At 51.4% G+C, this 27697-nt stretch overlaps 2 protein-coding genes and 3 pseudogenes across 2 annotated transcripts; 2 read left to right on the top strand and 3 right to left on the bottom strand.

Moving 5' to 3' along the window:
• Window positions 1-1500: 1500 nt before the first annotated feature.
• On the top strand, window positions 1501-3443 carry SAPIO_CDS3828 (uncharacterized protein; the record flags this gene model as incomplete). The annotated part of the gene is made up of 7 exons (XM_016786533.1): window positions 1501-1532; window positions 1587-1615; window positions 1738-2156; window positions 2367-2711; window positions 2939-3025; window positions 3097-3141; window positions 3225-3443. The coding sequence occupies 7 exons, from the start codon at window positions 1501-1503 to the stop codon at window positions 3441-3443; spliced, it is 1176 nt and encodes a 391-aa protein (XP_016643876.1).
• Window positions 3444-3560: 117 nt separating this feature from the next.
• On the bottom strand, window positions 3561-6053 carry SAPIO_CDS3827 (annotated as a pseudogene; the record flags this gene model as incomplete).
• Window positions 6054-7683: 1630 nt separating this feature from the next.
• Window positions 7684-8916, bottom strand: SAPIO_CDS3826 (annotated as a pseudogene; the record flags this gene model as incomplete).
• Window positions 8917-12907: 3991 nt separating this feature from the next.
• On the bottom strand, window positions 12908-13990 carry SAPIO_CDS3825 (annotated as a pseudogene; the record flags this gene model as incomplete).
• Window positions 13991-17055: 3065 nt separating this feature from the next.
• SAPIO_CDS3824 (Asparaginyl-tRNA synthetase) lies at window positions 17056-19028 on the top strand (the record flags this gene model as incomplete). Its single annotated transcript, XM_016786532.1, has 3 exons — window positions 17056-17348; window positions 17499-17622; window positions 17730-19028. The coding sequence occupies 3 exons, from the start codon at window positions 17056-17058 to the stop codon at window positions 19026-19028; spliced, it is 1716 nt and encodes a 571-aa protein (XP_016643875.1).
• Window positions 19029-27697: the final 8669 nt, after the last annotated feature.

The following is a 27697-nucleotide window of genomic DNA, read 5'->3' as shown; positions in this document are numbered from 1 at the left end:
CGAGTGCCAGTTTGGCCCTGATGGTGGGCTCGGACTTGAACCGTACCCCGGGAGGGATACGGATGAGGAGGCACCTCCGGGGTCGTATCCGGCCGGTCCAAAATCGTGATACAAAGCCGAGTGGACACGCTCGATGGATGCGGGATCGCTCTTTCTTCCAGGCCCATGTACTGGTGACGACTCATGTGGGTTGAAGAGCGCACTTGCACCGGAACCGCCTTTACTATACCCGAGAGCTCGAAAAATGGCGTAAGGAGGGTAAGGAGGAGACTGGTGAATGGCGCTTATATTTGCCTTTTCTTCGGGATTTGGCTGAGAAGCGATAAGATCCGATCTTTCTGGCAAAAGGGGACCTTTTGTCTGGTTCGACGGCCCGGCGTCAGTGTCTTCATGTTGTTGTCAGGGGAATTCGGAAGAGCCTTTATATTCGTTTAATCCTGGCGATTTCTCCGGCAGCGTCCGCTCTCTTTCGAAGGCAGGAATGGACTTGGAAGATGGGATAGTAAAGGACGTATCAGGCGTTGTTGCGCCGTTCTTCTGTGTCGACGCTGGTGTGAGGGACCCAAGCGACCATTCTTGGGGAAAGGAAGTTAGAGTACTGGAAGAGAGTGTTGACGTCAGCGTCGATGCCGAAGGCAATGGCGTTAACGGCGGCGGAGTTCCAGGCGCATCTTTCTCCTCTGTCGCGATGGTCCAGGCGGACGGGAATACTGAGAGAGTTGGGACTTGGGAGTTTCGCTCCATATCGATCGTGAGGAGACGGACATCGCATCATCAATTCTTTTCTGGCTTTCGATAAGCTAGAGTGGTTCGCAATGAAGGCTACCGGTGTTTCTGTTGTTTTCTTGCATCACTTGTCGTGCACAGCCACCCACCATAAGAGCTGAAGCTGCAAGGTGTCACACCTCCGTAGCACTTTGCACGGCTGCGCAACTTTAAGCGTCTCCGTCACTTTATTTTTGCTCATCCTTTTCTTTTAATTTTGAATAAATGTTTCCTTGGCCGAGTCCTTCTTGTGTTTGTTTTAGCCTCGCTGTTTCCCATTGATTGAAATTGCAGAAGATTACGACGACTGCATCTATAGATTCTCTCGATGGCTACCCTAGTCCCGACCAGCCAACCTCGCCCTTCATCGCCAGGGCCGGTGGAGAATTACTCGCTCTTCAGATTGGCCGCTGGATCCTGATTGTTTTGATCCCGAATTTTCTGTTCGATACATCTGATGTCTCCCGTTGCTGTTACACCTGTGCCTGTGCCATGGCTGTCTATACCTAAGGACCGACTCTGACTTGTAGAGATGATGAACTTGATATATCCTACGCCTTCCACGAGTTTGAAAAGGACCAGCTGTCCAAGGCCACTTCGTTGTACTCGCTGTTCGCTTCTAGCAATTGGTCAAGTAGGTCCTCTGGTTTATGAGGCATCCCATCCCATATTCCGTTGCCGGCAACAAGTACTAAATGCATCCAACCCTCATAGTTACTCGCGAGTCCACCTTGAATGAGAAAAGATTTCTCGAACTATTATCTTCTGTAAGTTCATTAAAACCTCGAATGCGCATCCCTCGATCTAACGAGTCCAAGTAGGCACCAGCACACTCAGATTTCCAGCTCTTGTACGAACACCAACTTTGCACATAGCTTCCACATAGACACACAAAGAAACTAACACATTGCCCAACGCACAAAAAAAGCTCCATATCCCGCAATCTAACAAGAGACCCCCAAATCTCCCCAGATGACCGACGCCGCCTACACATCACCCCCGCCTCCTTCCGCGCCCTCATGTCCACCTACCACGTCCCCGTCTCACTCATGGCGGCCCTCTCGCGGCCTTACATGGTCTGCGGCACGGGCTTCCGTAAGCTTTCCGACGGCGTCTCGGACCACTGGTGTCATCTACCAGTGCGCGTTGTCGTGAAGTGCCTGGTCGACGCGAAAGAGCACACCAAAAGCACGGCGGGGAGTAACCAGATGGATCCTTTTCACTATATCCATATTTCTGGTGCGAAAGCCGATATTCGCGGGTCCCATATCGGGCTCTACGTTCGGAGGGACTTGAAGGCGAAGAGGATGAGCGTGATTGTTGTGAACTTGCTTGATGGGCGGTTTAAGGACTTGATTGAGGAGCCGCTGGTGAGGATGAGGGCGACATTTGTGAGGAAAAGGGGGGCCGGGGAGAGGATGGGTTCGTTTTGAGTGCATTTGATTTATATGTCGAGTGCGCTGAGGTGGTGGAATAATGTGTTGCTGTGTTTTAACCAGCAACTTGTCATGCATGCGAGTCTTTTTTTGCCTCTTTAACGTGGCGAGGAGTTCTTTTCTACTCTTTTCCAATTCCTGCTGCTAATGTTCTAGTAATTGTAGGAGAAACACCTCCAGCGAGAGATCGCCAACGAGACATCCGCCTTCTCCGACGGAAGCAAGGACATGAACAAGGCCCTCCACATCATGGCCGCCCACCTCCACCGGTACAAATCCGAACTCGGCCGGCTAGGCTTCATCCTATCCGACCTCCTCTCCCATCGACTAGACATGGACGGCGATGATTACGCCTCCGGGGATGGCGATGATGTTGATGGCTCTTCTTCCAGTGGCGTAACCGAGTCGGAGAAGGAGAAGATACGAATTGAGCAGCTCCAGTCGCAGCTCAAAGCCATTACGGATTTCTCGGACGAGATGGAGCGGAAAGTTCAGAATATCCTCACCTTGGTAAATCATCTCCTTTGTGTTTGCGTGTATGTGTGCGTGTATGTGTGCGTGTATGTGTGTTGTCTGTGTGTGTGTGCATGTGTGTACGCGCGAGTGAGAGGGAGAAGAGAGAGAGTTATAATATTGGCTTTTTTAACTAACACAACCTGCAAACACTTCGCTTAGCTGTTCAACCAAATCCAGGTGACCAACGACAAACGCTACAAGCCATTCTGAGAGCAGCCCAGGCCGATGCAAAGCTCTCTCAGAAAGTAGCCCTGCAGTCTCACGAGCTGACGATCAGCGTGAACAACGACAGCATCGCCATGAAGACGGTTCGGAACCATTTCCTTTTGCCAAACCTCCTCTACATGGTAAATCGCTAATCTTCTTCTGGCGACATTAGATTGCTATCTTGACCATGTTGTTCCTGCCGGGAACCTCGTTTGCGGTATGTACACAAGAAATTCTTAAAAAAAAGGTTGAAGATCCGTGCTGCATTCACCCCGGACTGACACCTCGTAACACACGCAGGCTATTCTGGCCATGCCCTTCTTCGATGACAACGAGTACCTAGGCGAACCATCAAAGGTTTGGATCTGGGTTGTCTTGACGATCGCGTCAACGGTCGTTGCATTCTGGGGCTTTTTCCACGTCATGAATCGGCAGGAGAGGTCTATGGAGGAGAAGCGGGCTTGCAGTACAGGTGATGGGAGTACGGACCGGGTTGATAATGGGCTTGCGTTGGCGTAGAATGAATCGATCAACGAGTAAGGGATGGAAGAACAGTATAAAAGTCACAAGATATAATAATATCATTCGCAGTCTCATTATAAATTTCCCAAACCAAAATCACAAAGTAACACTTCCTTAGGCAGACGATTCAAAAACACCCGTAAGCTCATCATATAAACCCTTCGCCTCTTCCTCCCCCAACCCCCTAACCTTCGTCACCCCCTCAACCATAGCCGAAGTCTTCATAATTTCCCCAAACATCTCCCAAGCACTCAATCCAGGCGCCTTCACGTAAGTCCTATACAACGCGTGCAAAAAGAGACCGACGACCCAGTCGACTCCGGCGAGCAACCCGCTCTGCAGAGCTCCAAACTCCTCGGCTCGCTGCATGATTCCGTAGCTCTGCTCGCTCAGGAGCGCCGTCTCAGCCAACGACGCGATTGACACGGAGAGAATGGGTTTCCTATGTTCGATGTCAATGCCGGAGTCCGGTGGCGGGCTGGGACTCTCTCCTTCCTGTCGCAGCCGCTGCTGCTGCTGTTCCCAGAGGAGGTTTCCAAAGATCATGGAGAGGACGGCGGTGGAGGGCGTACTCTTGACGGGAATCGACGTACGCGCGCGATGGAACTCCTCGACGAGGAGGAACAGGAAGCGGCGGAGTACGGCGAGTTCGCGGAGTTGCCGCTTGATGCCGGCGTTTTCTGAGGCAGCTAGGAGGACGATGAAGCCAGGAAGGGGGTAGCACATTAGCGGCTGATTAGGTGGGTGAGTCTCGTCCGTGAATGACTCGCTGAGCACATAGGCCAGGGGCCAGAGCGGTGCCTTGGCGTCTGGATGCGAGAAGGACTCGGAGAGTTCCTTTAATACGGGAATAGCGTGGAGTAGGTCTCTGACCGCCCAGTCGATGGCTGACACGGTGGTGGCGGCAGTCGAGGAAGCTGCTTGTTCAGAGGCAGCAGCTACAAAGCGCGGTCGTGCTGTGAGCAGGACGGATAGCAGGACCATGGGCAAATCTTCCTCGGCAAAGCGCAGGCTAAAAATCTTATCGAGGGCATCGTTGATACTCGCCTTATTCTCGGCATATGACACCAAAGGAACGGCTGCATTGATCGTCTCTTCCGGATTCATAGATGATGCCGTCCTCACAGCAAAACTGGAGCACGGATCACAACAAATAGTGGAAGACAGGACGTCCGTTTCGTGAAAGTTGCCCATGGCAAACGGGAACGCAAGTCGCGTACGGCTTCCTGGGGGAGGGAAGCCGACAGTGGAAGTCGAAGCGGGGACGTCCCGGAAGAGGAAAGCCATTTTCATTACTCTGCCATCGCAAATGGGGCAAGTTCCCGTGAATGCGCCCCCAGTGGATTGGAAGCCTGGGGTGTAAAGCAACCGGCGGATATGAGGGTCTCGGATGCTGTCCTCCCAAGTCCTGTAGGATTGTACGTATGCCGCATAATATTGAGGTCGCCCTCTGAGAGGAGCAGCTGGTGGAGCTGGCGCCGAGACACAAGATTGCGCTGATGGTGTATTGAAGACGTACTGAGGAGTGTACCGACTTTGTGCAGTCTTCCAAGGCACGGGACTGCACAGCGAAGGACTATAGTTGAAATTCATATTCGACCATGCCGATGCACTGTCAATGACTCCTTGGCGCTCTTGAGCATGATCTTCGTTCGTTTGAATTTCCCTCACGAACTGCTTCATGTTTTCCAGGTATGCCTGGCGGAGTTTCTGCCTCACTTGCTCCGGAGGCGTTCTTCCTCTCCGGAGTAGGTCAATCACCTCAGTGAAGACGTTCCGGGCTCTGTGGTGTATGTCATCCCGAGGGCGTTGGAGTGGGTCGTCGATGGCGATAGCCTGCTGCTGAATCCAATGCTGAAATGCACCCTGTTGGTTCCGAGTTCGCGAAGTCATCACCACGGTCGAGAGGTTATCTTCGTTTGCGAAGATGGACGAGACTTTTTCCCGCGAGAGACGGTTGCTAAATAAGTCATCGAGATTGATAACCAAGTCTCCCTGGAGAGCAACTTCATTGGCGCTGAGTTTCTGAGGAGGCGGGACCTGTATGCCGGCAAAGTCGGATGGGTTGACGAGGGGCAGAGAGTTCCATTTCGAGGACTTGTCAAAAACCGGAGGCGCCTGGCCCTTGAGAAGACTCTTGAAAGCGCCTCTGGTCTGGAAGAGCCGAATCTCTCCATTTTCGGTATTGTAAAACAGAAAGGCACAGTTGGGGACGACGGCGAAGACGCTGATTCCAACGGAAATGTCGCATCCACCCGGACCCAAGGCAGGATCCCCGAAGATGACAATAACACAATTTGTCCCATGGACGCCCTTCTTGGCGAGGTTCTCCGCAAAGGCGGACCTCGTCCCGTCAGTGATGAGCCCATCCGTCATCAGGAACCATAGATCCGAGTCGAGAATAGCACGCCTGCAGAACCCGCTCTTGAGGAGCACTCCGGGGTCAGTGCCTCCCTCTGATTGAAGCGTATTCACCTGAGATACGCCACGGATGTGGTATGTGGTATTGTCCCAGGGCAGGATCTTCGCATCGAAGCGGGGACGTGGATTGATGAGCTCTGACATGGCAGTGATGAAGTGCTTTTCCGCTCGGAGCGTCGGGCCCATGGTGCTTCCTGATACATCAACTGCGAAGGCAACTTTGGCTTGGGGAAATGGTTTCCCCGGCTGTTGCGAAGATGGTGCTGTCCATTCTGCTGCCGATTCCGAAGGAGTCGACGGCGTCGGGGGGTGTCAATCCCCTGGGATGTTGAGCTGGCCGGCGACATGTTCTGCGCACCTCGATGTCAGCTTCAATCACTCCAACATGAAGATTATATGAGGGGATCGGCCATCGATCGCCAGTCAGAAATATTGCATACCTTCATTCTTCCTCTGTACTTTTCGAAAACTCGATACATATTGTTTGATCTTTGGTCATTGACACGATATATATCCCCAAATTTGGCTTTTGTTTCCATTTAAGCTGTTGCCTCCCGGTCAGAGACCGAATCTGTCCTTTATTCTCTGTTTCTCAAGCAGGCAACCAATTCACCTCTTTTCAATGTAACAGCCTGACCTGTAGCAGGTTCCCGATGACGCTGCGCCCCCACCACCAAACGTTGACTCGCCTCGCCTTTTTTCCAGTTCTTGTCGGAATCGTCGTGCAGAGTGATGTGGATGGATTCTGTAATTGGTTCGCAAAATAGGAGTGAAGAAACAAGTCGCGATGAAGCCAGCTCCGTCGGCAGGCCGCCGTCACAATCGGGCACGGAGTGTTCTCTCTTCGATGGCGGCGCCGAAAAGATGATCCAAGCAGTCGGTGCTTATTCTGCAGAGTCGACGAGTTTTCACCACCTCACCCTTAGATCTCGGAAACTAGTAGTAGAGCTACGTCGATGCGTGATACGGAGTGGTCGTACACCTCTAAGATGCAACAACTCGGGTCTGGCTTTTCTCAGATGCAGCAACACGTAAAGTCCATCCGACCGATTTCTCTAAGGACAGTATTAGACATTATAAGTACTACCTAACTTCGTTCTCATCTCTCTCTGCCTAGTAGTTTCGCGATGTGATCATTGATTCTTGGCTCCTTCCCCACGTTCTATGTTCCTGGTTCCTGGACATGTTCCGCATTCTACCGTCGCAACTTCCTTCCTTTGACGCTGTCTAGTTCCTTCCGTAGACTCCGCCTGGCCTATACAGTTGTTCCTCGCTTCCTCGCTCCGGTTCACCTTCCCTCCAGAACCATGGGCCTCTATCGCTTGATCGATGCCTTCCGTTCTGTCTCGGTCGTTCCTGCAGAATCTACTTGACCAATGTATTTCTACTTGCCTCGCCCCTGCCGTCCCTGTATCCGACCCTGTCCCTGTATTCGTATCTGTACCGGTCCATGTACCTGCACCTTTCCTTTGCACCCTCCGATTCTTCAATTTGTACTTTATACTCCGTCCGTTTACGAAATATCTGAAACTCCTACACCCTTCAAAACCTTCAACGACCCCGAGCGCGAGGGCAGCGGCTTAGATCATGCCCCCCCCCCACCCCCCAACTGACAGCTTCATTTTAGTTGCGTTCTCAGTTTCATCTCTACCGTCCACTCATCCACTAGGAAGCCCAGAAGCTACGGTCCTCCCTCTTATGCTCTACTCAGCCGTCCCAAATGGTTTCGTGGGACTCATATAGCTGTCCAGTTACCAGTTACCAGTTAGCCAAGCATCCATCACTCAAGAATGATCCTGAAAAAGAACTTACCCAACTACCCCTCCAGACTTCTTTGAAAGATGTAGGCAAGGAGAAGCTTGAAAACCTCATTGCCTAGAATCTCCACTGCTTCCTCGTGGTCCTCGGAAGCGATAGAAGATGAAGACCCAAGGCCATCGGATTCCATCAGGCGCTGATCGACGAGGAGCCTTTTCGTGGCTTCGTATCCTTGCACCTTCCAGAACTCCTCCACCAAGGAAATGAGCCGGCATACCTGAGGCGGGAGATGCGGATCAAGAATCGGAACATAATCACCAAACACTATGCTCCAAATGGCTCTCCAGTGCGCTGTATCACTCAGGTCTCCGGGTATCGTCGACAATAGAAGCTTCTGCTCCTGGCTAATACCGTGGAATTCGACGATATCTTTCTTCTCACACGTCCGCTTTAGGATATGGACCTCCCTCTGCGAAGCAAGCGGGAAAGTGTCGAAGCACACTGGACAGTAGAGCGGTTGCGTGTGAACCTGGTCGATGTGGCGCTTCACGTCTGAGACTTTCTCGCCGAGCCCGTCGACGAGGCAGTTGAGGTGATTTTGGGGATCGCTCAGAAGGAAAGGACAGACAAAGGGGAGACATGTCTGTATGTTTGCGCCATCTTTTAGCCAGGCATTTCTAAGCCATTGCATGCATGAAGCCCGAGCTTGCTCGTACACCGGCTGGAAGATATCACTCCAAGATCGATGGCTAGGAGCTATGCAGGGGTTCTCTACTGCTTGCGTGGGTACATGCAGTTCATCGTAGTCCTGGATATTGATGGCTCTCGCGGCGTCCAAAGAACGCCTGACATCGGAGCGAACGTTCCAGTCTTGGGTTTCTCGGCCCGATAACATATGAAGGCGAGCGTTCCACGGAGGCATGGACATTCGCCTGGGAGGAGCACAGGTTCGGTAGCCGTAGTATCGAGGACCTGTGCTGGCCCCGAGTCGATAATACCCCGGCATGACGTGATGACAATGTCGACGGGTACCTCGATGGGGAGATGGAGAAGCCGACCTCGAGACTCTTTCGAACAGCAACGGCGGGCTTGCATACTGCCTGCCCGCTCTTGACTTGTCGTTCTGTGTCCGGAGGAAGGTATGGTTCCGCGCGGCTTTGGCGCCTGGCGTGTCGGCTCGGCTGATTTTGTGAACGAGTGGCCAGGAACGGGTCTCCCGAACGCCGCCACCGCTGCCTTCATCAGGATTGCGGGACGAGACACGGCCCATTTGGCCACCGCGGGTATCCATCTTGCAGTCTGTTTGGTGATGTTGATGTTGTGGTGTTGTTTTCGATGCAGAGCCACTTGGTCTCAGTGAGAGCATGCTCTCGAAGTGGTGGGAAAGGCCATCTCTGTCATCATAGGGAGCCCGCATTGTGATAAGTCCTTGGAGATGATAATTGGTTGAGATCGGCAAAGCTAATAACAGGAAAGATGGCGAGATTGACGGCGAGATTGATGGCTAGATTGATGGCGAAATATTCCTCTAAGATCAACAAGACAACTTACATGGACACTTCTTATATCAAGACTGAGAGGCAGACGTCAATAAGGCTCCTGGACCGTCTTGGCCTCAGGAACGCGTCTCAAGACCCCGCCCGGCCTCAGCTGCGACCCCGAGACTAGTGAGCACACTTTCTCCAACTCTCTCTGTAGATAGATGATGGTCGGTTCCGATGCTAAATTTTACACTTTGATCATGGCCCGCCAGGCACACCCAGCAGGCGCGCCGTCAAGCCGACCTCTAAGCTCGTCTGCACACCCCTGCAAGCTCTGCAGCCCTGAGTTGCCATGGAACGGTTGGTGATTGGTCGCGATTTTAGATCCCTGCGGCACAGCATCACGCTGGTCTTTTGTCTTTGCACAACTGCGCAGACCCATCTTGGACGAGAATTCGGCGACCGACCTCTAAGCGAGCCTTGTCAATCCTCCAGGAGCCGAACACAATTGTTCGCTTTTCTTGTTCGCGACCTGTGACCCGAGACATACGATAACTCATGGCGATGACGCCTATTTTTATAATACTCTGATCATTGCTCCGATCCGTATCATACCATTGCCCCGTTCGTATTCTCTCTTGTCCCCTTCACCCGCCATTTTCTTGTCCTATTCTCCATCTTATCTCAGGGGTGTCGTTGGAGCTGACGGCATGAGCTTTCTGTGAGGGTATCTTGGAATTCTTGCACAGCCAATGATTCCACGACTGTTAAATGCACAAGCATCAACCACTTCGCGCTTTAATTCACTAGATCATCTTATGCTTTACCCCTCTCTGCTTCTGCCTTCGCGATGCCCGATTTTGCTGCGCTTTATCTTGGCTCAAGAGCTCTGTAGCCAAAAGACTGGCTGCTGCCTCGCTTGCAGATCCGCATCTTGAGATGCACCAAGACCAGTAAGCGTCCTTGCCCTTTCTCAACAAAAAAGGTTGGGACGCCTTATATTTTCTACAGAGTACAGAGCATCCTATAGTTTCACATTGATGCTTCTCTCATTCTCGTCGTTGCATCCACTTGAGCGGACTTTGTCGCCAAGTCCAAGAGATAGGTGGGAAACACTTTGTTGTCCTACACGTGGGCTTGACTTTTTAACACCACCCCCCTTCTTTCATGGCCCTCCTGTGCCTAGACCGTCGAGACCTGCAGATGGTCAAGCCATCGTGTGCCTTATCCCCGCACGCTACTCTGCCAACCCACGAATTCGAAGATCTCCCTTCAAACTTCCATTTGATGTAGGTGCAGAATATTAGGGCGGAAGCTAAACATGGGTGGGCCCGCAGCCCTCTTCTTCGGGGTAGCACGGGCCGGGGGGGCCTGCACCGGGCACCTTCGCTGTGCAGTTTTGCACTCGCTTGCCTCGAGTTCCCGAGCGCTGCTCAGTGCTCATTGAATCTGAATACTGAAAGGAAGGAGTACAGGCGATGGGTGTGATGCATGAGGCTGACGCGCCGTCGGGCTCTCTGCCATCTTCTACCAGACAGACACTCCCTGGTTCCCCTCCTTCGGTGTAATTGAAAAGTCCTATACCGGCAGAATGGGATGAAATTACATTTATGAGATGGTGTTCAACTGCCAACCTCATTCATTCAAGTGTGGGTGGGTTGACGACGCGAAGGCTCTCCCATCAGATGAACCTCGCGGGGTTCCGGGGCATTGCTGTTCTCCGCGGCTGCCAGGATGTAGATGTATCAGACGGGGGGAAAGCAGGGGGGAGGTGCATAACAGAAGTTCCCCCAAGCTTGGAGGAGTGGGTAGAAGGAACAGAGAATGGTTCTCCAATTTCCCTTTTGGTTCATTTTATTGATTTCAATCTCTGATGGTTGTCTTCGGAAAGTGCCGAAGGCACAATTGCGTAGTTCGCAACGTGGTAAAACTTTCCTTTTTTTTTTTTTTTTTAAAAAAAAAAAAAAAAAAAAAAAAAAAAAAAAAAAGTTGTTGGCTCCTTTTTGGGATGGTGTGTGAAGTCTTGCCTAAACGTCATGCGCCCGCCCTATTTTGAGGAGGTGCCGTGGAACCGTACAAGTGTGCGCGTTAGAGTTCGATTTTGCGGCTGAATGGCTTGGATGTGGCTTGGTGGGGGAGGGCGTTGCAGGCTTCAACCTTGGCCTTTGATGGTAAGACCTGCATTGCACAGGGTGGTTTCGTCATCTTCATCCTTTCTTGGGGGTTCCCCGTGATAGAGAGGGTCTCAGATCACGATGGATGAAAATCCCAGCTTGGTGGAAAGAGTTATGGCGGGAAGGGGCTTGTTGGAGGCTGAGGTTCGCGGTTCTGGGACATCGAGTATGTGCGGTCTTGGCTGGTTACTATTTTAATCCATCTTACCACAAGGGTTGTTCTGGGTCTATGTCGTCGTCAGATCTACATTCCTCACCGAGGACGCGTTCTCCCTGACTGAGCTGAACTAGACATGATGTCACAGGTTGCGCGGGGCTATGAGTTTCGCGTGTCATTCCGGAGGAGGTTTTCGATTGTCCCTGGTGGACTTCTTGTCGGTGGAGGAGAAGGGAAGTTGGAAACTTCTGGCTGATCTATTGGGCAGGGTACGATGTCTGTGTCGATGTAAGATCTACGAGGAGTCACCGGGCACCTAGCATAGAAGAAAAGGGACACTCGATTTAATCATTCGGTTGATAATACCTAGGCTTACTGAACCTTTGCCCGCTTCTCATTTCCAACTGTCGAAAGCGAAAGTCCTACTCGTGCCTAGCATACACCCACTCACAAGCGCAGTTGGTTACGAAGGGAGACTTAGAATGAGATGGAGAACGGACTGGTCTGTACAATTGTACAGGAAGCTCAAAAGCTTGGCATTGCGTCGTCAGATGGACAACATCTGGATAGAGTCGGGCCAAGTAGCTGAACTAGGAGGAGATGTCTGCCTGTTTCTCTTCTCTATTCTTTGCCTCATCTCAACTCTTTCCACCCACAAGCAAAGGCCCCCCCGAGTTCCAGACAGAAAATAAGATGCTCACCAAGAGAAGTTGAAATCCGGTCTACAGGGCTAACAGGCTCCAAGTCCCTCACCCTCTCCGCAGTGGCAGCACCGGCTCCGGGACGACAGTCCTAGCTTAGGCGTCGCCATTCGGTGCTTGCCGTGTCCCTGTTTCCACTTCTTATCCTCGACTGTTCTAGGATAGAGCTCCAAGACACCAAGCGAAGGAGGGCTCTCTAAATCCCTCTCAGCATTCCCTGGGCCTTGGGGCACACCTGTCTGTGGGCGCCTTGGCTTTACTTATTCGACAATAGTGACACTTGCTGGAAGAATCAACCACGGTTCTGTAAGAGCCCATGGTAAGAGCGCGTTCCTGTCAGGCGTTGGCTTGCTTGCGTGATGTTTCCCAAGTTCAGAACAAAAGGAGATTTTCTAGAAACGATTCAATTCTTGATTTGTAGCGACTCCAAACTTTTACCGGTCTCCAGTCTATCCCATATCTTGATGAAACCAAAGAAGAAGGGGAAAAAAAAATAAGATAAGATACAAACCAGAATCAAAACCCTCCAGGAAACAAAGAAAGAATCCAGAAAACTGCAGTACAGCACTGTCTCGCCCAGCGGACGGGAAATAGACCCCAATTTAAACCCCGATTCTCACCGGAGCACTCCTGCCTTCCTGCGTCACCCAAGATTGTTTTTACAACATCAATGGGTGTCTGGAAGTATCCGTAGGGAATGGTAGAGAGAGAGAGGCCGGGAGAAGGAGCTTCAAGGTATTGGCCGGTAAGACCGTTCAGCTTCCCTCCCTCACGACGTAATCATGTTCAGTTTATACCTCGGATCGGGCTGGCTCAACACAGCCTGGATCGCCCTCTCATCAAACACCCTCTCAAAAATCTCATAATCTGTCGGGACCGATCCTCCTACCGCAGAACCCGCAGATGAGCCCCCACTGCTCGAGGACGACGACGATGATTTCCCTCTGCTTTTGGAGCTGCCGGCACCGCCACCACTACTTCCCTTGCTCTTCTTGGCAATGTCATCCAGGATGAGCCTCATGGTGCTCTGCCTCTTATCCTCGAACACAAAAGCCGCAAAGACGAACTGGCCCCTCAAGTCCGGGTCATAAAGGAACACTTCCCTCCACAGCTCGGCCATCTCCTGCGGGGGGTTCCGACACCCATTGCCTAGGCCAAAGTCTCCGATGACTACGTATCGGTAGCCGTTGTACAGGCAGATGCGCAGGGCGGCGCGGAGCTTTACTTTGACAAGGTCGCGTTCCTGCTCGAAGGAATACTTGGTTCCCGAGTGGCTCAGCTTCGGCCAGCGAGTGGGGACGACGGAGACGACGGGGGTAGCAGCCCACTGGTCTTCCTTTAGGCGTTCGTAGCGATCGTGCAGTCCGCGGAAGACCACCACGTAGTTGGACATGATGCCGCCCTCGCAGGGAATGGGGTAGTTGCTATCGACCATGGACCCGGGCCCGGGCGTAGCCAGGGCCGCCGATAGGGTACTCCGGCGGCAGAGCCGTTCCTCGTAGCCCACCACGCCGGTTTCCCAGTCCCCCCCGGGCCGCTTCTCGTTGGCGGCGCAGATGAAAGGCACGCTGACGGACTCCCCCGTGCGCGCCGTTTCGGTGCGGGCCATGTGCAGGGCAAAGTCCACGGGGTCGCCTGTCGTGATGTGGAAGGTGGGCGGCGAGGGAAAGTTGGAGACGCAGCGGGGGATGGAGAGTTGTTGCAGGGGCTGGTGGTAGAGGTAGGAGACGGTGGGCCAGCAGGAGCCGTAGGTCTTTTTGATGTGGGGGATGTACTGCTTCTTGGTCTCGGCTGCTACTTCGGAGGCTTTGGGTTTGGAGGACTTGCCGGACTTGGAGGCTGAGGGGGCCATTTTTCGGGAGGCCGAGAAGGAAAGGGAGGAGTGAAGAATAAGAAGAGGTTTTGATATCTAGTGGCGATGATTGATGAGAAAGAAAACCAATAAGAGTGTGACTAGATGAGATGAGTAGGAAATGTCTAGTAATGAGAGGATATTCTTCTAAGCTGATGCTGTACGAACATGAGAAGATGAAGGGGTGAGACTGAGTAGATTAAAGATAGACATGAGTAGACGAGGAACAGACACACGAATCGACGGGATCATGGGCTCTCTATTTATGTTTGACATCGTCGACGATATCTCTCTGAACCACCCACGATTTACAACAAACGCGGGTGACCACCACTCCAGACTCGAATCATTCGATGCTCGCATTCCTCAAAACCCTCCCACTCGAGAGGAAAACGCCGAGATTGAAATTTGAACTCGACCCGAGGGAAAGGGAAGCAAGCGTGCGATTGCATGCAATCAATCCTTCCGTGGGAAGTTTCATTTGTTTTTCTTTTCTTCCCGACGGCCATGTCCCTAGAGAATTAAAAGGAAAGCTAAAACATGAGAAACAGGGAACATGGTCTAGCGGAAAGATGCATTCGAGATTAAAAAGGGTATTAGACGGTATTGGCCGGGCCCGGGTGAGAAATGAACCGGGAAGGCAAATCCTCATCCTTGGGCTTTTTGTTGGCGGGCACATCACATTCTTTTCCTCTCCGGTTTTTTTCTTTCTCATTTTCCTTCTTCACCCTTCGTGGGCTTGGCAAGAACCACGGCTGTTTGCCAGTGTTTTCTATCTTTCCCGTATCCAGTGACAGAGAGTCTCGAACTCAAGTGCTCCGAACCCGAGATCGGTCGGAGGGACCAGCTGTCTCGGCAGGGAAACAAACAATACGAAAAAAAAAAATCAGTGGTGGTTCGATCGCGACGATTTCAGAAGTCCGAGCCGGTTGAACGAAGAAAGGGCAACGAAGGGTGTTACAAGAAAACGAGATGACACCCAGAAAGGGCAGGTTACAAGAGAGGGAAGCCGTCAGGGCGTGTTCTAGATGGTCTCCCGCACAGCACAGTCCAGGACCTTCTCCTCTCCTTCTGGCTCACTCTCGTTCTGTAGGCTCCAGATACGGGATCGAACCGGTGTTACGCAAGATCTCTACGATATCTGCGGACATCTGCAGATCTCAAACAGGCAGACCGGGGACTAATCTCAGCCCCCGTGAGACTTGTAATTTTCCATCCATGGCTTGGCTTCTAGACCTACATTCGGGAGATTCTGCACTACTCTTCCTCTTTCTCATTATCTTTGTCTTTTTATTTTTGGATTGTCTCTCACTGGGGATGATCGACCTGTCAGATTCTCGTCCCCAGTATGTGTGAGATTAGCGAAGGGCTGATCCAGCAAGGCACAATGGCAACATGCATCCGTTACCCCCGTAGTACTAGATGGGACGGGGAAGGTCCTTGTCCCCGATGGCATGCTGCAAACAAGGGGGGTGGTCCGGATGAGATGGATGGCAAGAGAACGGGGCAGGGAATATTTCGATGGCCCCCAAGAAGGCTTGGATCCAATTCCGAACACACTCTCACCTGAGAAATTGGGACCGCGTGATAAGCCAGCAGGACGCAACGGCAAGGATTCTATTTTTCTTGATTTCTTTGAAGGGATCGGGCGTTGCGGTGGCACGTACTTTTTTTCGAGAAGCAAACATTCCAATCGAGATCTGCACGTTGATGCAGAAAAAGAGAAGAGAAGAAAAACGCGAGGGGGTGTTTGCTGCGGCCCCTGCCGGCGAATGAACTCGGGCCAGCGCCAAACCTGGACACACAACTGCGGTAGGAATGAGGAATGATGAATGACGGTCTCTTTTGCTCGTTTGAAGGTCTGAACCCTTGTTTGGGTTGCACTGCTCGTCTCACCGGTCACATCTAGAACGCCTCCCGGGACTGAACAGCCACCAAACGAGAGAGATACGAGCAGCCTCGCGGGACAGATTTCTGCTAAGAAGCGTAAAACTCGGATGAGCGAAGGGAGGAAAGAGAAAAGATCAACATAAAAGGAAAGGGAAAAAAGGTAGACCATCCCCAGGAAGGAAGGAGAACGTGAGATCGATGGAGGGCCTGGAAGGAAGAAGGCGTCCAGTTTCCCGGATATTTCTGTTCCAACGCAGATTTTCAGAGGAGTGAGAAGTGAAACGCCGGTGGCAGACTCTCACTCTGTTTTCCTTCTTGATTACTAGTGCAGGGATGGTGGGTTACACAAGGAAAGGTAAGTGGCCATCCGTAATCGGGGAAGACGCAAGGGTGTTGAAAAGCCGAAGGGAGGTACGATGTAAGAAGATTGGCCTGGAGTAGTATTCTAGCATTATAGCATTCTCGCTTGTATCCTGGATGGTGTCTGGCGAATAGAGCCAGCGTCGGTCATCGGGACCGGCACTGGCACCGGCACCGGACACGGGACCGAGTCGGATCCAAGCTCCGTCCAATATCCTTCTAGAAGCTCCGTACAGGATCCACTTTTCGCTGGAAGCACTGTGTTTTCCATGCCGTAACACCATTGCTGGAATGCTTCAGCCTCGGGACCAGTTTCAAGGGAGGGAGAAGGATTGGAGAATCCGTGCCGGAAATCGGACATTCGATAACAGACGGGAATGGATTTGCACCTTCAATTGAAAAAACAATGCATCGGGCATCCCGTTGCTTGTGTCTACTCCCTCTTCTTCTTCCTTGTGTTGGCCGTTTCCGGACCAGAGGTGGTCCAAGCTCCAGCAAGGTACATTTGTACATTTAGCAAAGCACGCCCACAAAGTACCACAGCTTATCGCTTATCGCATTCGCATCGCGTCGCTGAAATAATTTTCCCGGTTTCTACTTCGTTCCTGCCTCGTTCCACAGTCCCGCTTCAAATCACGAGAGCTCGGCCACGATCCTTCACTGCGACTATCTCGACTTCTCCGGTCTCTCCCTCGAACGTTCGACGCCGGCCATGCAAGGAACATCGCAATTGGGCCTCTTATAGTACGGACACTGTCAATTGACTTCATTCGGCGTCGATCCCGACACTGAGGCCCTCGGCTTTCTCCTCGACAATGACCCAGAGGCTGCCCGCCCCCGCAGCCTCGTGGCTTCTCTCGCCCGCCTGGAAGGGCTCACGTGGCCCCCTGCGGTTGCCCACCTCATACCGTTTGCTCTCGAGCCAACATGCTCCCCGAACCGTCGCCGAGTTCCTGCGTGCGGAGCCCAGTGAGAAGCTCGACGACGCCGTCGTTCACGGCTACGTCCGGTCTGTCAGGAAACTCAAGTCAGACAGGTTTCTAAATATTGGTGATGGGTCCACCGTCAAGCACCTGCAGGCCATTGTGCCAAAGACCCTTGCGAGCGAGTAAGCTTTCCTTTTTCATAAAAAAAGAAAAAGAAAAAGAAAAGAAAAAAAAAATAGAATAAAATAATGACACTGCTCTGTTTCTGTATCTCGCCTCTCTGTTCTCAGATGGTGGTTGACTGACTATTGTGATTTCTCCCTTTCATATAGACTGAGAGTGGGCACCGCTGTGCGCCTCCGCGGCTCTTGGACACCATCTACGGAGCACGAGAAGTTCCAAACGCATGAACTCAAAGTTAACGAGGTCGAGGTCTTGGGGCCGTCTGACCCAGGCGTAAGCTTCTCCCCTTCTTTAACTTGAACGAGAAAGGTGCTGCGGAGGGGGAGAGAAGAGGGGGGAGGGATTACATCGCGCCTACTAACACACGAGTATCTTTATAGAACTACCCACTTCAGAACAAGTACCAAACCCTCGAGTTCCTCCGAACCCTCCCCCATCTTCGATCCAGATTACCCCTCAACTCGGCCATCATCCGCATGCGCTCCGACGCCGTCGCCACTCTCACTCGCTTCTTCTCCGCGAGGGGTTACACGCAAACCCACCCGCCATTAATAACATCTTCAGACTGCGAGGGCGCCGGAGAGGTATTTACCCTCTCCGCCGGCAAGCCCAAGACAAATGAGCCCGAAACCAGTCGCAGTAGTAGTAGTAGTAGTAGCAGTAGCAAAAAGCTCAAAGAAGCGCAGCAAGATTCCTTCTTCCGCTCACCCAAGTACCTCACCGTCTCGACCCAGCTACACCTCGAGGCGCTCGCCCAGTCTGTTGGCGATGTCTGGACGCTCTCCCCGACCTTCCGCGCCGAGAAGAGCGATACATCAAGGCACATGGCCGAGTTTTACATGCTCGAGGCCGAGCTGACCTTCGTCGAGGACATGGAAACCGTCATGAGCCTCGCTGAGGACATGATCCGCGACCTCGTCGAGAACCTCGCCACAAACTCTTCAGCGGCGCAGGAAATCCTGTCCGCCGCAAACAGGGTCAAGGGCGACGTAGAGTCTATAATAGGCCCCGCCCAAGAACTCCAATCTCGCTGGGACGGGCTGAGGGCCAGCGCACCCAAGTGGCCCCGCATCACTTACACCGAAGCCATCAAGCTGCTCCAGGCAGCCGAAGAGCAGGAGCCCGGCCGCTTCGAGAACAAACCCGTTTGGGGCGTCTCGCTCCAAGCCGAGCACGAGCGATTCCTCGCCACGGCCGTCTCAGAACTCAAAACGCCCGGCTACCGCACGCCCGTCTTCGTGACGCACTACCCCCGGGACATCAAGGCGTTTTACATGCTCGAGTCGCACAGCAGCAGCAGCACCACCACAAACAACGGTGACGTCGCAAGCAGTAACACTAACGCAGATGCAAAAGTGACAGGTGGTCCTACGGTGGACTGCTTCGACCTGCTCGTCCCCGACGTGTGCGAGATTGCCGGCGGGTCGATGCGTGAGCACCGTCTGGACTACCTGCTTGAGGCGATGCGGAGGAATGGCATGGAGACACCAGCGAGCACGGCGAAGCCCGGCAGGAGTACTAGTAACCTGGACTGGTACGTCGATCTGAGACGGTGGGGGTCGCCTCCTCATGGCGGGTTCGGTCTCGGATTCGACAGGTTGTTGGTGTATCTTGTGGGAGCGCAGAATGTCAAGGACATGGTGGCATTCCCGCGGTGGTTTGGCCGCTGCGATTGCTAATGGGTGCAGTCACTGACAGGCCTCATTTTGTTGTGTTGCCTGTCTTTTCCTGTCCCGTCGCCGTCTCTGTGATGTGGTTACACCGGATGAGCTCGTTTGGTTTTCTCATTGGCTGATATCCTTCCCCAAGAGTTGTTTGCTTTTCTTTTTCTTTCCATGGCGTGTTCTGACGGCATGTTACGCTTAAACTTCTGTTTCCTTCTGGGATCATGCCTACTGCTTTTCTGTCGTCTTACCCACCCACCCTTCGGACATGCGCAAGTCCATCTCGCAGCCGAGCACTCGAACAAGTGCCGCAGTTCTCCTCATTGATACCTAACTATCATGACCCGAGATCCAAAATGGCCGGTGGGTAGCACAAGTTCCCCTCACTTCTATCACTTTAATGTTTGCCACCCGGAGGGAGGATGGTGGCATATGCAAGGTGCCATGGCAGTCTAAACTTGGCTTTGCGAAACAGATGGTGATGTTCATCACGTCGTGCAAGCCCAAGGGAGAGGAAGGACATGTGTGTTGCTATACGGCTCCAGCTGGCCTCTGGAAAGAGTGACAAGTTTTTTTTCTTTTCCTTTTTTTGAGCGTTGTCAGATCTATTTGTCAATGTTGGGGCCTTTGTGCGACCGTTCGGATTGCAGATGACAGGTTGACATGGGGAAATGGTGATGGGAGTCTTGAACAAGTTAGGTTTCGGGAAGTGCGAGACAGGAGAGATGTCAGGTTATACGAGGGGAGTATGTGTGAGGAGACGACAGAGGGAGGCAGTCAGGGAAGGGCGTCCAGTTGTTCGATGCAGTCCCTTGTTTGGAGGAACTTGGAAAGAGCAACGTCGGGCTCGGAAGTTCATCACGATGTCTCAGAGTCGAGGTTGCCGCGTTTTTGTTGAGGACGGGGGAAAAGTAATGTAGGATAGGTGTATGATGGCTGTTGCCTTGTACCATAAACGGGGATACACGATAGATGCGCTAGATAGACCTGATACACATCTCAGCCTTTTTACACTCTTTTGCTGCTGTATCTATCTTTGCATACGCCTCCTGTTGATTCGGCGACCGGTCCTTTTACCCTGAATGATTCTCATCTACCTCCGTCACCGCTTCTTCACGACGTCGGCAGTGGGCGAAGTATATGCCTCGTTTCTATCTAATCCCAGGCCAAAACTAGAACTACAAGAGAATCCGTTCAGCAGGGGACATCACGAGATGGAGGGAAAGGCTCCCAGGGAAAACATCTGCCTACACCCATGAGCCGAATCGGAGTTACGGTAGCGTTGGAAACAACATCGTCTTTTCACCCAGGCACAAGGACCTCCCAAGCAACGCCGTCTTTCTCCCGATGCCATCAGAGATAGATCGTAGATCTTCTTTACCTCATCTCCATCTCTCCAGCGCCTGCTCAACAGTTCCCACCACTGACGTAGCCCAATCCACCACGGGAGATTGACGACTCCTCGGCACAAACGACGAAAGGCGATGATATGAAGAGACTTCACGACCCGCAGCATCCGCAGCAAGGCAAAAGTCTCAACGTAGACTCTAGAGTAGTGTAGTGCAGTGTAGTTAGTGTAAAGCCGTAAATCCCTCTCTCCATCCGCCACATATCCACATTCCAACTTGACACCTCTTCAAAAGCGCGGCTTCGGAGATATAACCAAAATTCTACGATAAACTTCACACCCCCTTTGCCATCGCCGGATCCATAAAATATTAACGCCTAAGAATAACCTCACATCAAACGGCCATGGCCTCCTCAACCCCACCGCACCGGGGGTGGCTCCTAATCCTAACTTCTCTCCGAAACGACAAGATGCGGATGGACGAATCTCGGTGTTTATAGACGTCTTCTTTTGCCCTCTTCTCGTGAATAACAATACCGATTTTCCGAAACCAGAGTGGAGAGCCACGTCTCGAAGCTTTTAGCAAGCAGAGCAAAGGAAGCTAACGCCTTTTAGCGTTTTGACATGATAATTACAACTACAGCTACGTTATCTGAGAGCATCGAGAGGAATTAATAATGGGAACGGAGCTACGGGGAGTCGTAGGTTAAAGTTCGGAGAGGAGCTTCGAACCCGCTTTCTTTCTGGGTTCTAGTGTAAAGGATGAATATTTCTGGCCACCTCCTTTCCCTTTCTTAGCTCTCGGTGTGAAGGTGGCGGGATGGACTCCGGAGTTGGTGGTGAGGGAAGCCTTGTTTTGGTGCTTGATGTCAGTCTCTCTCTCTATATTGTTCGTACGAGGATGGTCTTGTTTTACGTTTGAAGCTTCGTTCGGTCGAGAAGAGGCAAGAAAGAGAAGAGAGGTGTGTCTCTAGGTGCGGGCTTCCTGTATATCCGGGCCACACTATTTCGTAGAATTAATGGCCTGGCCTGGTTTCAAACTCACACTAGCTTCGATATACACCGCCCACAGTCGAGGATGTAGTGGATTCCCAAGATATGCCGAGTGGGGAAGAGCAGACCCGGCTCAGAGCTGGACGAGGTTTGTCCCTGGTCCATGGCGAGAGATGGGCGAGAGGTGTGGTTTGCCGAGACGACCGCCGAAGACTTGCAAGATAGTTCACGATAGCTTGTTCCAAAACCACATTGCACTACTTACCGAGCCTCGCTTTCTTTCTTGGTCTAAGGAGGTTGGAACTTGTGTTAGTCTGGTGCAGTGCATAGCGTACTACACTACCAGCACACTATTCCCAAGCGTTGAGCCATGTTAAAAAGAAAAAAGAAAACCTCGACTGACCATGAGATCTCACTGCAGATTGGGATCTGCACTTCGTCTTGCCGAGTATGGCTTCGTAGACTTACCTTGCCGTGGGCAAATGGTAATAGTCTTGCGATATCTGCGTCTCACTTGCATCCAAGCCAATGAAGTAGTGGGATCGTTTCTTTCTTTCTTTTTTTCCAACCACCGTCCAAAATGATGTATCCATTGCATCGATAGCTTCAACTCCGCAGTAACGCCTGAATCCTTCCAGTCTCTTTTTAAGCCCGATCCGATCCGATCCGATCCATCCGGACCTCTCTGAATCTCTGAATCAAAGTAGATAGCCCCGGCGCCTTTTCCATAAAGGACTAAGACTGCTATCATCAGAGACCACGGGGGAAGTTCGAGTAAGAATGCAAAGTGGGTTATGGATAGAGAGTAATTTTTTCTGTAATTTTTTTTCTCTTCTTCTTTGGTCCTGGGAACATGCATCAGTGAACAGCTCCGGTTCCGCAACGCAGGTCACGGCACAATACAACCCAGCGTATTTCTTTTTGCTTCCTCCAGGAAGACTTTAGCGTATAAGCTTAAAACGCTATTCTGGGTGGGAGGGGGCAGAGTCCCTCAGCAAGGAATAACAAAATGTATTATGAAGTAACACTACGAAATGTGCTCACCGACGCTTGTTCTGCTTCTTTCCTTTTTCAGGGGGACGCAGAATGTGTCTGTCGCATCCAATAACCAATTGCCAATTTGCAGTGACCAAACATGAAGTCATGATGCGAAAACGAGAACATCGCCGACGCTCCGTTAAGGTTTCTGGCTCTGTCGAAGTGTGTCCATCTTTTGACTAGAAGAATCGTTGGCTGCCCACCCATCCATCCGCCCATGCGAGATTCCGGAGGGCTCGGCAACGACACAAACAGGAAAGAAGAGGAAAGGAAGCATCCGCAGCGGGAAACGATGCCGTGCTATACTCAGTACATGAATGGGCATTCACTATAACTCGAGATTAAACCCAGGCAATGGAAACGCAAAACCGACCTTGATCGAGCCACTTTGTGCTGGCGATCCCCACGTTGGTCCCTCCTATATCGCGCAAGTTAATGCGCCGGTAGTTGTATATACGACGGTAGAATAAGATTTGCTTCCATTGCTTCCATTCCTTCCTCGCGTCCGTTTCCCATTCATTAGATTTATTAGGTCATATATATCTTATATATATATATATATATGTTAGAGCTATACAAGAGGAGGCAGAATCTTATTAGAAAAGTTGCCGAACTTTCGCGATCTGCCTTGATTCGAGGAGCCGCAGATCGTGAGCAAAATGCAACAAGTTACAACCAAAAAGAAATCATGCCGCTTTGAAACAACCCTCCCCCTCCTCTTCCCTTGGCGGGTAGTGTTGTAACGTGGACAGTAACTGTTTGATGGAGGGCTCCTCCTCTTCACCCCAGGGAAAAATGTCCGAAGACGCGAAAGGCCGAGCTGGGTGGGGGAAAAGCCGATCAATAATCTGTGATCTTCTCGTTTGGGCCAGGCCAAGCATTGACGGCATTGGAACATGCGACGAGGTGTTAAATTTCTGGTTCTGGTTTTCTGTCATCTGAAAGGCATCAAATTCCCCATCTCACGACACAGGGGGAGGGTTACAAGGAGTACGGCGTGCTACTCTGCGGAGTACTTCGTACTTGGAAACAAGATCGTACAATGCGTACGGGGCCTTGGTACACAACGTACGAAGTACGCATATATCCCAAACCAACCAGGCAAGTCACTTCAAGAGACTCACAATCTAGACCCATTTGATATCGCCAGGGTTGGCGGAGTATTCGTCTTGTACTCCATAGCGTACAAGGGAGTAATGTCGCATCAAACATACGACGCCTCGTGGACAGACCCACTCGCTCCCGGGGGCCTCGCTAAAGACACTAGTGTACAGAGTAGTGCGCAAGTTAAGTTATCACCATTACCGCTTTACCACTTTACCACTTATCCGCAGTGGAGTATCAAGCGGTCGCAGGAGTCTGCTAATATTGAATTTGGGTAGGGGCTTGGCTTGGGCAGTGATGAAGCCGTCGCTCGTCGGCAAGTGAAGAGAAGCCCTTCCAAGCCCTTCCCAAGTACGAGGTACTGTCGTAGGGTCCCCAACTTTAACCTTGTTTGGAGGGAATTTGAGGAGCATCAACGAACGAGGGCTACAGGGAACAAGATAATGAGTGGAGGAAACTGTGGAGATGAATGGCGGACAAGAGTCTTCAGCCCCCGTCTCCCATCTCTGTAACCTGGCTTCTTTCGACGTTTCTGCTTGGCTAGGCAGGGCCACCCCTTAACAAGATGTCATCGGAGGATTCCCCGAGAGCAAATGAGCTCTCGAAAATGGGCGTTGCTGGCCGGGCTTGCCTTGAGAGCCTCCCGATTGGATTTACAGAGCATGTATCGTCAAGACTCCATACGTTGGTGTATATTTCGTACGACGAGCACACGCAGCCAAGGAGGGAACACAAAAGAAATGAAATAGCGTTTTTGGCCTCACAACTCTATTGCGACCAGGTTGACGATGCCGAGAGACTTTTTGAGTCATGGAAAAAGCAAGAATTATAAACTAGGAGTGGGAAATACTCCGTAGAGTCTTGCGTGTTATCACGAGCTACACTAGGTTAAGCTCAAAGGAGGAAGGGCTGTTCGGATCCGACGGCAATCATGGTCAGGCTGGGCGCACCGGGGTGGAAGGTGGGTTCGTTATAGTGGTGTGGCAGTGCAGTACAACATGGGTTTGAAACCGAGGGAAGAGGGACCCAATGGACATCATTTTGGGTGTTGGTAAAAAGCTTTTGTTGATGTTCGGAGAGAGAACATCTGATATATATACAAGATGGCTCACGCGAGATGCATCCCTCAGAGCATCACTGCTCTGCGAACATGTCCACTACGAAGCATATTAAACCTCCAATGTATCCTGGCGAGAGATCGACCTCTGAAGGAGTGGATTTAGCCGTGATGGCGGAGCGAAGGATGAGAGGCAGGTACTTTATTTTAACATGACACCAAAATCAAGGGTACCCAAATGATCAATCCATCAAACCGATGCCATTGGCGCTCACTAATAAGCTTGAAAGCTTGGCTGCAGGGGAGCCTGGTCCTAAACACCAAGTGCCGTCCTTACACCAGAAGTATCAAGCGATGGCTCCCTCGAAGGCTAGGTTGTTGAATCGGTAGTTTGTACTTCGTCCGTGTTGTGAAGTATTAAATCGTGCACTGCGAGGTATAACGGTGTTGCACTATCATCAGGTGTGATTCGCACGACTGCCGTGATCTCCCTAGATATTGGACCGAGGTTGGGAATGAGGCTGGTGGCAGTGGATGATGGTGCGTCATCGGCTCACTTCGTAATTTTATTTCTCACGCCTGGAGTCTCTCTCTCGTAATATACCTCGTATACGAAAAGGAAAGAAAGAAGAGAGAAGATAAAAATGTCCATAGATATATAAAAACAAAAATGAAATAAAAGGAACCAAAGCATACGAAAACGAATAAAATTGAGCAGCGGAAAAAGTTCCCTGCAAACGTCAGTCAATAGTGCGTCCCAAGGCCTGCAGCACATCCAGCCGTTCCTATCATCTTTATCACCTTGGGTACGGGCTTGCAGACTATTAATATCCGACACTTAATAACGAATCGAAGCCCTCGATCCTTCCAGAACCCCCCCGACCACAAGGAACGCACCTTTGCGTCATACCCTCTCCACTATAGCCGGGCAACACTCTGCTCCACATAATTGTTTCAACCGTCTGGCACCGGATCCACTTTAAGTACAGGTATACATACAAAGTAACAATGCATAGATCCGAAGTAGCTTGCTTCTGGAGACATAATCCGCGGTACTTCGTACTTTGGAAATTGTACTACATTACAAGTGCGTCGTACCTCAGAGGCATCCTAATAATGGCGGCGCCTTGCAGGGCGAAAGAGGAACAGCTGAGGGAATCGGCTGGTTTGTGGTAGACAACAGGTGCGCCAGCATCAAGGAAGAAAGGATGTTCAAGTTTCCCAGAAAGGTTGTCTTCGATCCAGGGCGAGGCTTGGACTCTGTACGATAATGCAATGATTGTGCAAATATGCCGCGACAATGGGCAACCTCAATGAACCGCACCCTAACCCGTTGCTGGTAAAGATCATCGCTCTTTCATCTGGGCTGGGCCGGAGGTGAGTTGACTTTGGGAATACTTTGCATTTTACCTCAGAAGGTAGGTCTCAAGTCAAAAAAGGTTTCGTCTAGAAGTGGGTCACCTAGCTGGCCCCACTCACACCTTCAAGCATGTGCGGATGTACTTTTTACTCTTGCCAGTAGTACATACAGTACAAAATAGTGGGCAAAATAGCCTCGTCAGCCCCACTCTGGCGCACCACCCCGGAAAGGACGGACGCACATCGCACGCCCCCAGCGGGCAGAAGCAGGCAGGGGGACCCTTCTTTTCCACATTTGATTCTCTGCACTCCTTGGTTCTTTTTACCTCCTTGGCTGACCACCTGCTGATGGCCAAAAGGACGACGCGTCATCAAGAGTTGCGATGGGACAGGGGAGGCATTGGTGGGACGATTTGCCCGGTGTGCCTCACCCAGAGGGCGATGTTAGGGAGATTGATATTTTCTCTAATTATTCCCTGTACTTCATATGTGAAATGCTCGCCAGGTTTGTGCGGATCCCACCCAGCATATATGTACGATTGTATTTTAAGGAGTAATTACCTCGCACTACCACTTGGGGGTAAGAAGCTTATGTCGAAGCTTCCTTTGGGGGCCAAAATCGGGGGCATGGGACATGAGTCGGAAAATCATCGGATGTTGATTTGAAATCCAAAGTTGACTTGGCCTGTTTTCTCATACCGAGGTATCAAAAGCGAGAAATGGGAGGGGTGTGTTAATCTTATGTGCAGATCGCGGTGTTCCCATCATCTTGTCATCTCGCCCAGGGCTGGATAACTCAAAATGCTCAAACGTGTTCAAGACATGCATCTGGCGGGATTTCCTCTGTTTTTGGGATCCTGTGGGGCGGGGCTGTCATCTGAAGCCTCCGGCTGCTGCTTGGCAGGACAATGGTTGCATAAGGTAGGCCAGTAATTATTCAGGCTCGTGATGCGTCTTTTACTTCCTTTTTCCTAGTAAGGTATTATTGATGGACAATTCGACTTAAAACTCGAGGCGTTACCTTGGCGGGACCATAGAAGTGTATACTCTCGGCAGGCAATGGCCTTATCCACCCTTTCGGTGACGGAGTCTATTAACATGCCGAAAAGGCTCGATGGAGCCGGGAAGTATTATGTTCCTCAGAGAAAAGAATTCCCTCCTTAATCAAGTATAATTATGTAATTATTTTTGGCGACACGGCGAGGATGAGATGAGAAGAGGAAGAGAAAGAGGCACAGGTCAGAAAATTGAGCCGAGGTACATTCGAGCTCCCTCGTCTGCAGTGAATCCAGATTCCCAAGCCGGGTCGCACTGCTCTTGGCGCAAAATAATCCCGCTTACGATTACTCGCCCATGAATTAAGCTTAACTAGGGGCTGGTTTCGTCCACCCCCCTTCCCTTCACCCCTCACCCCCACCCAAATCGAGTCAATAGGCAACGCGTCGTCCGTTTCCCAGTCCAGGCCTGCCAAGACCAGTAACTGCAGAGAGCAAGGAATGGAGGTGGTGCGACGAGTTTGAGGGCAGGACCCACCGAGTCAGCATGTTCCCGCTCATCTTCCCTCTTTGGTACATGGCGAGTCATGCTGGGAGAAAACTGTGCGGTAAGGCGCTCTTGGACACTGATGGAGAGGAAGGAGGCAGGAAACCATGGGGAGAATTTATTGCGAAACACTTTTGACAGATCAAGAACAAGATCGATCGGTCAATACATGTGGCAAGTATCAGGAACAGGGAGAGAATGAAAGTAAACTATGTAGATTTGTCAACCCTGACTACAAATGCT

The sequence above is a fragment of the Scedosporium apiospermum genome (assembly GCF_000732125.1).
Source record: "Scedosporium apiospermum strain IHEM 14462 chromosome Unknown SEQ_SAPIO_0089, whole genome shotgun sequence".
In the NCBI taxonomy this organism is placed as follows: Eukaryota; Fungi; Ascomycota; class Sordariomycetes; order Microascales; family Microascaceae; genus Scedosporium; species Scedosporium apiospermum.
Note: the sequence above shows the minus strand (reverse complement) of the source record. Positions and strands in the feature narration are given on the sequence as shown.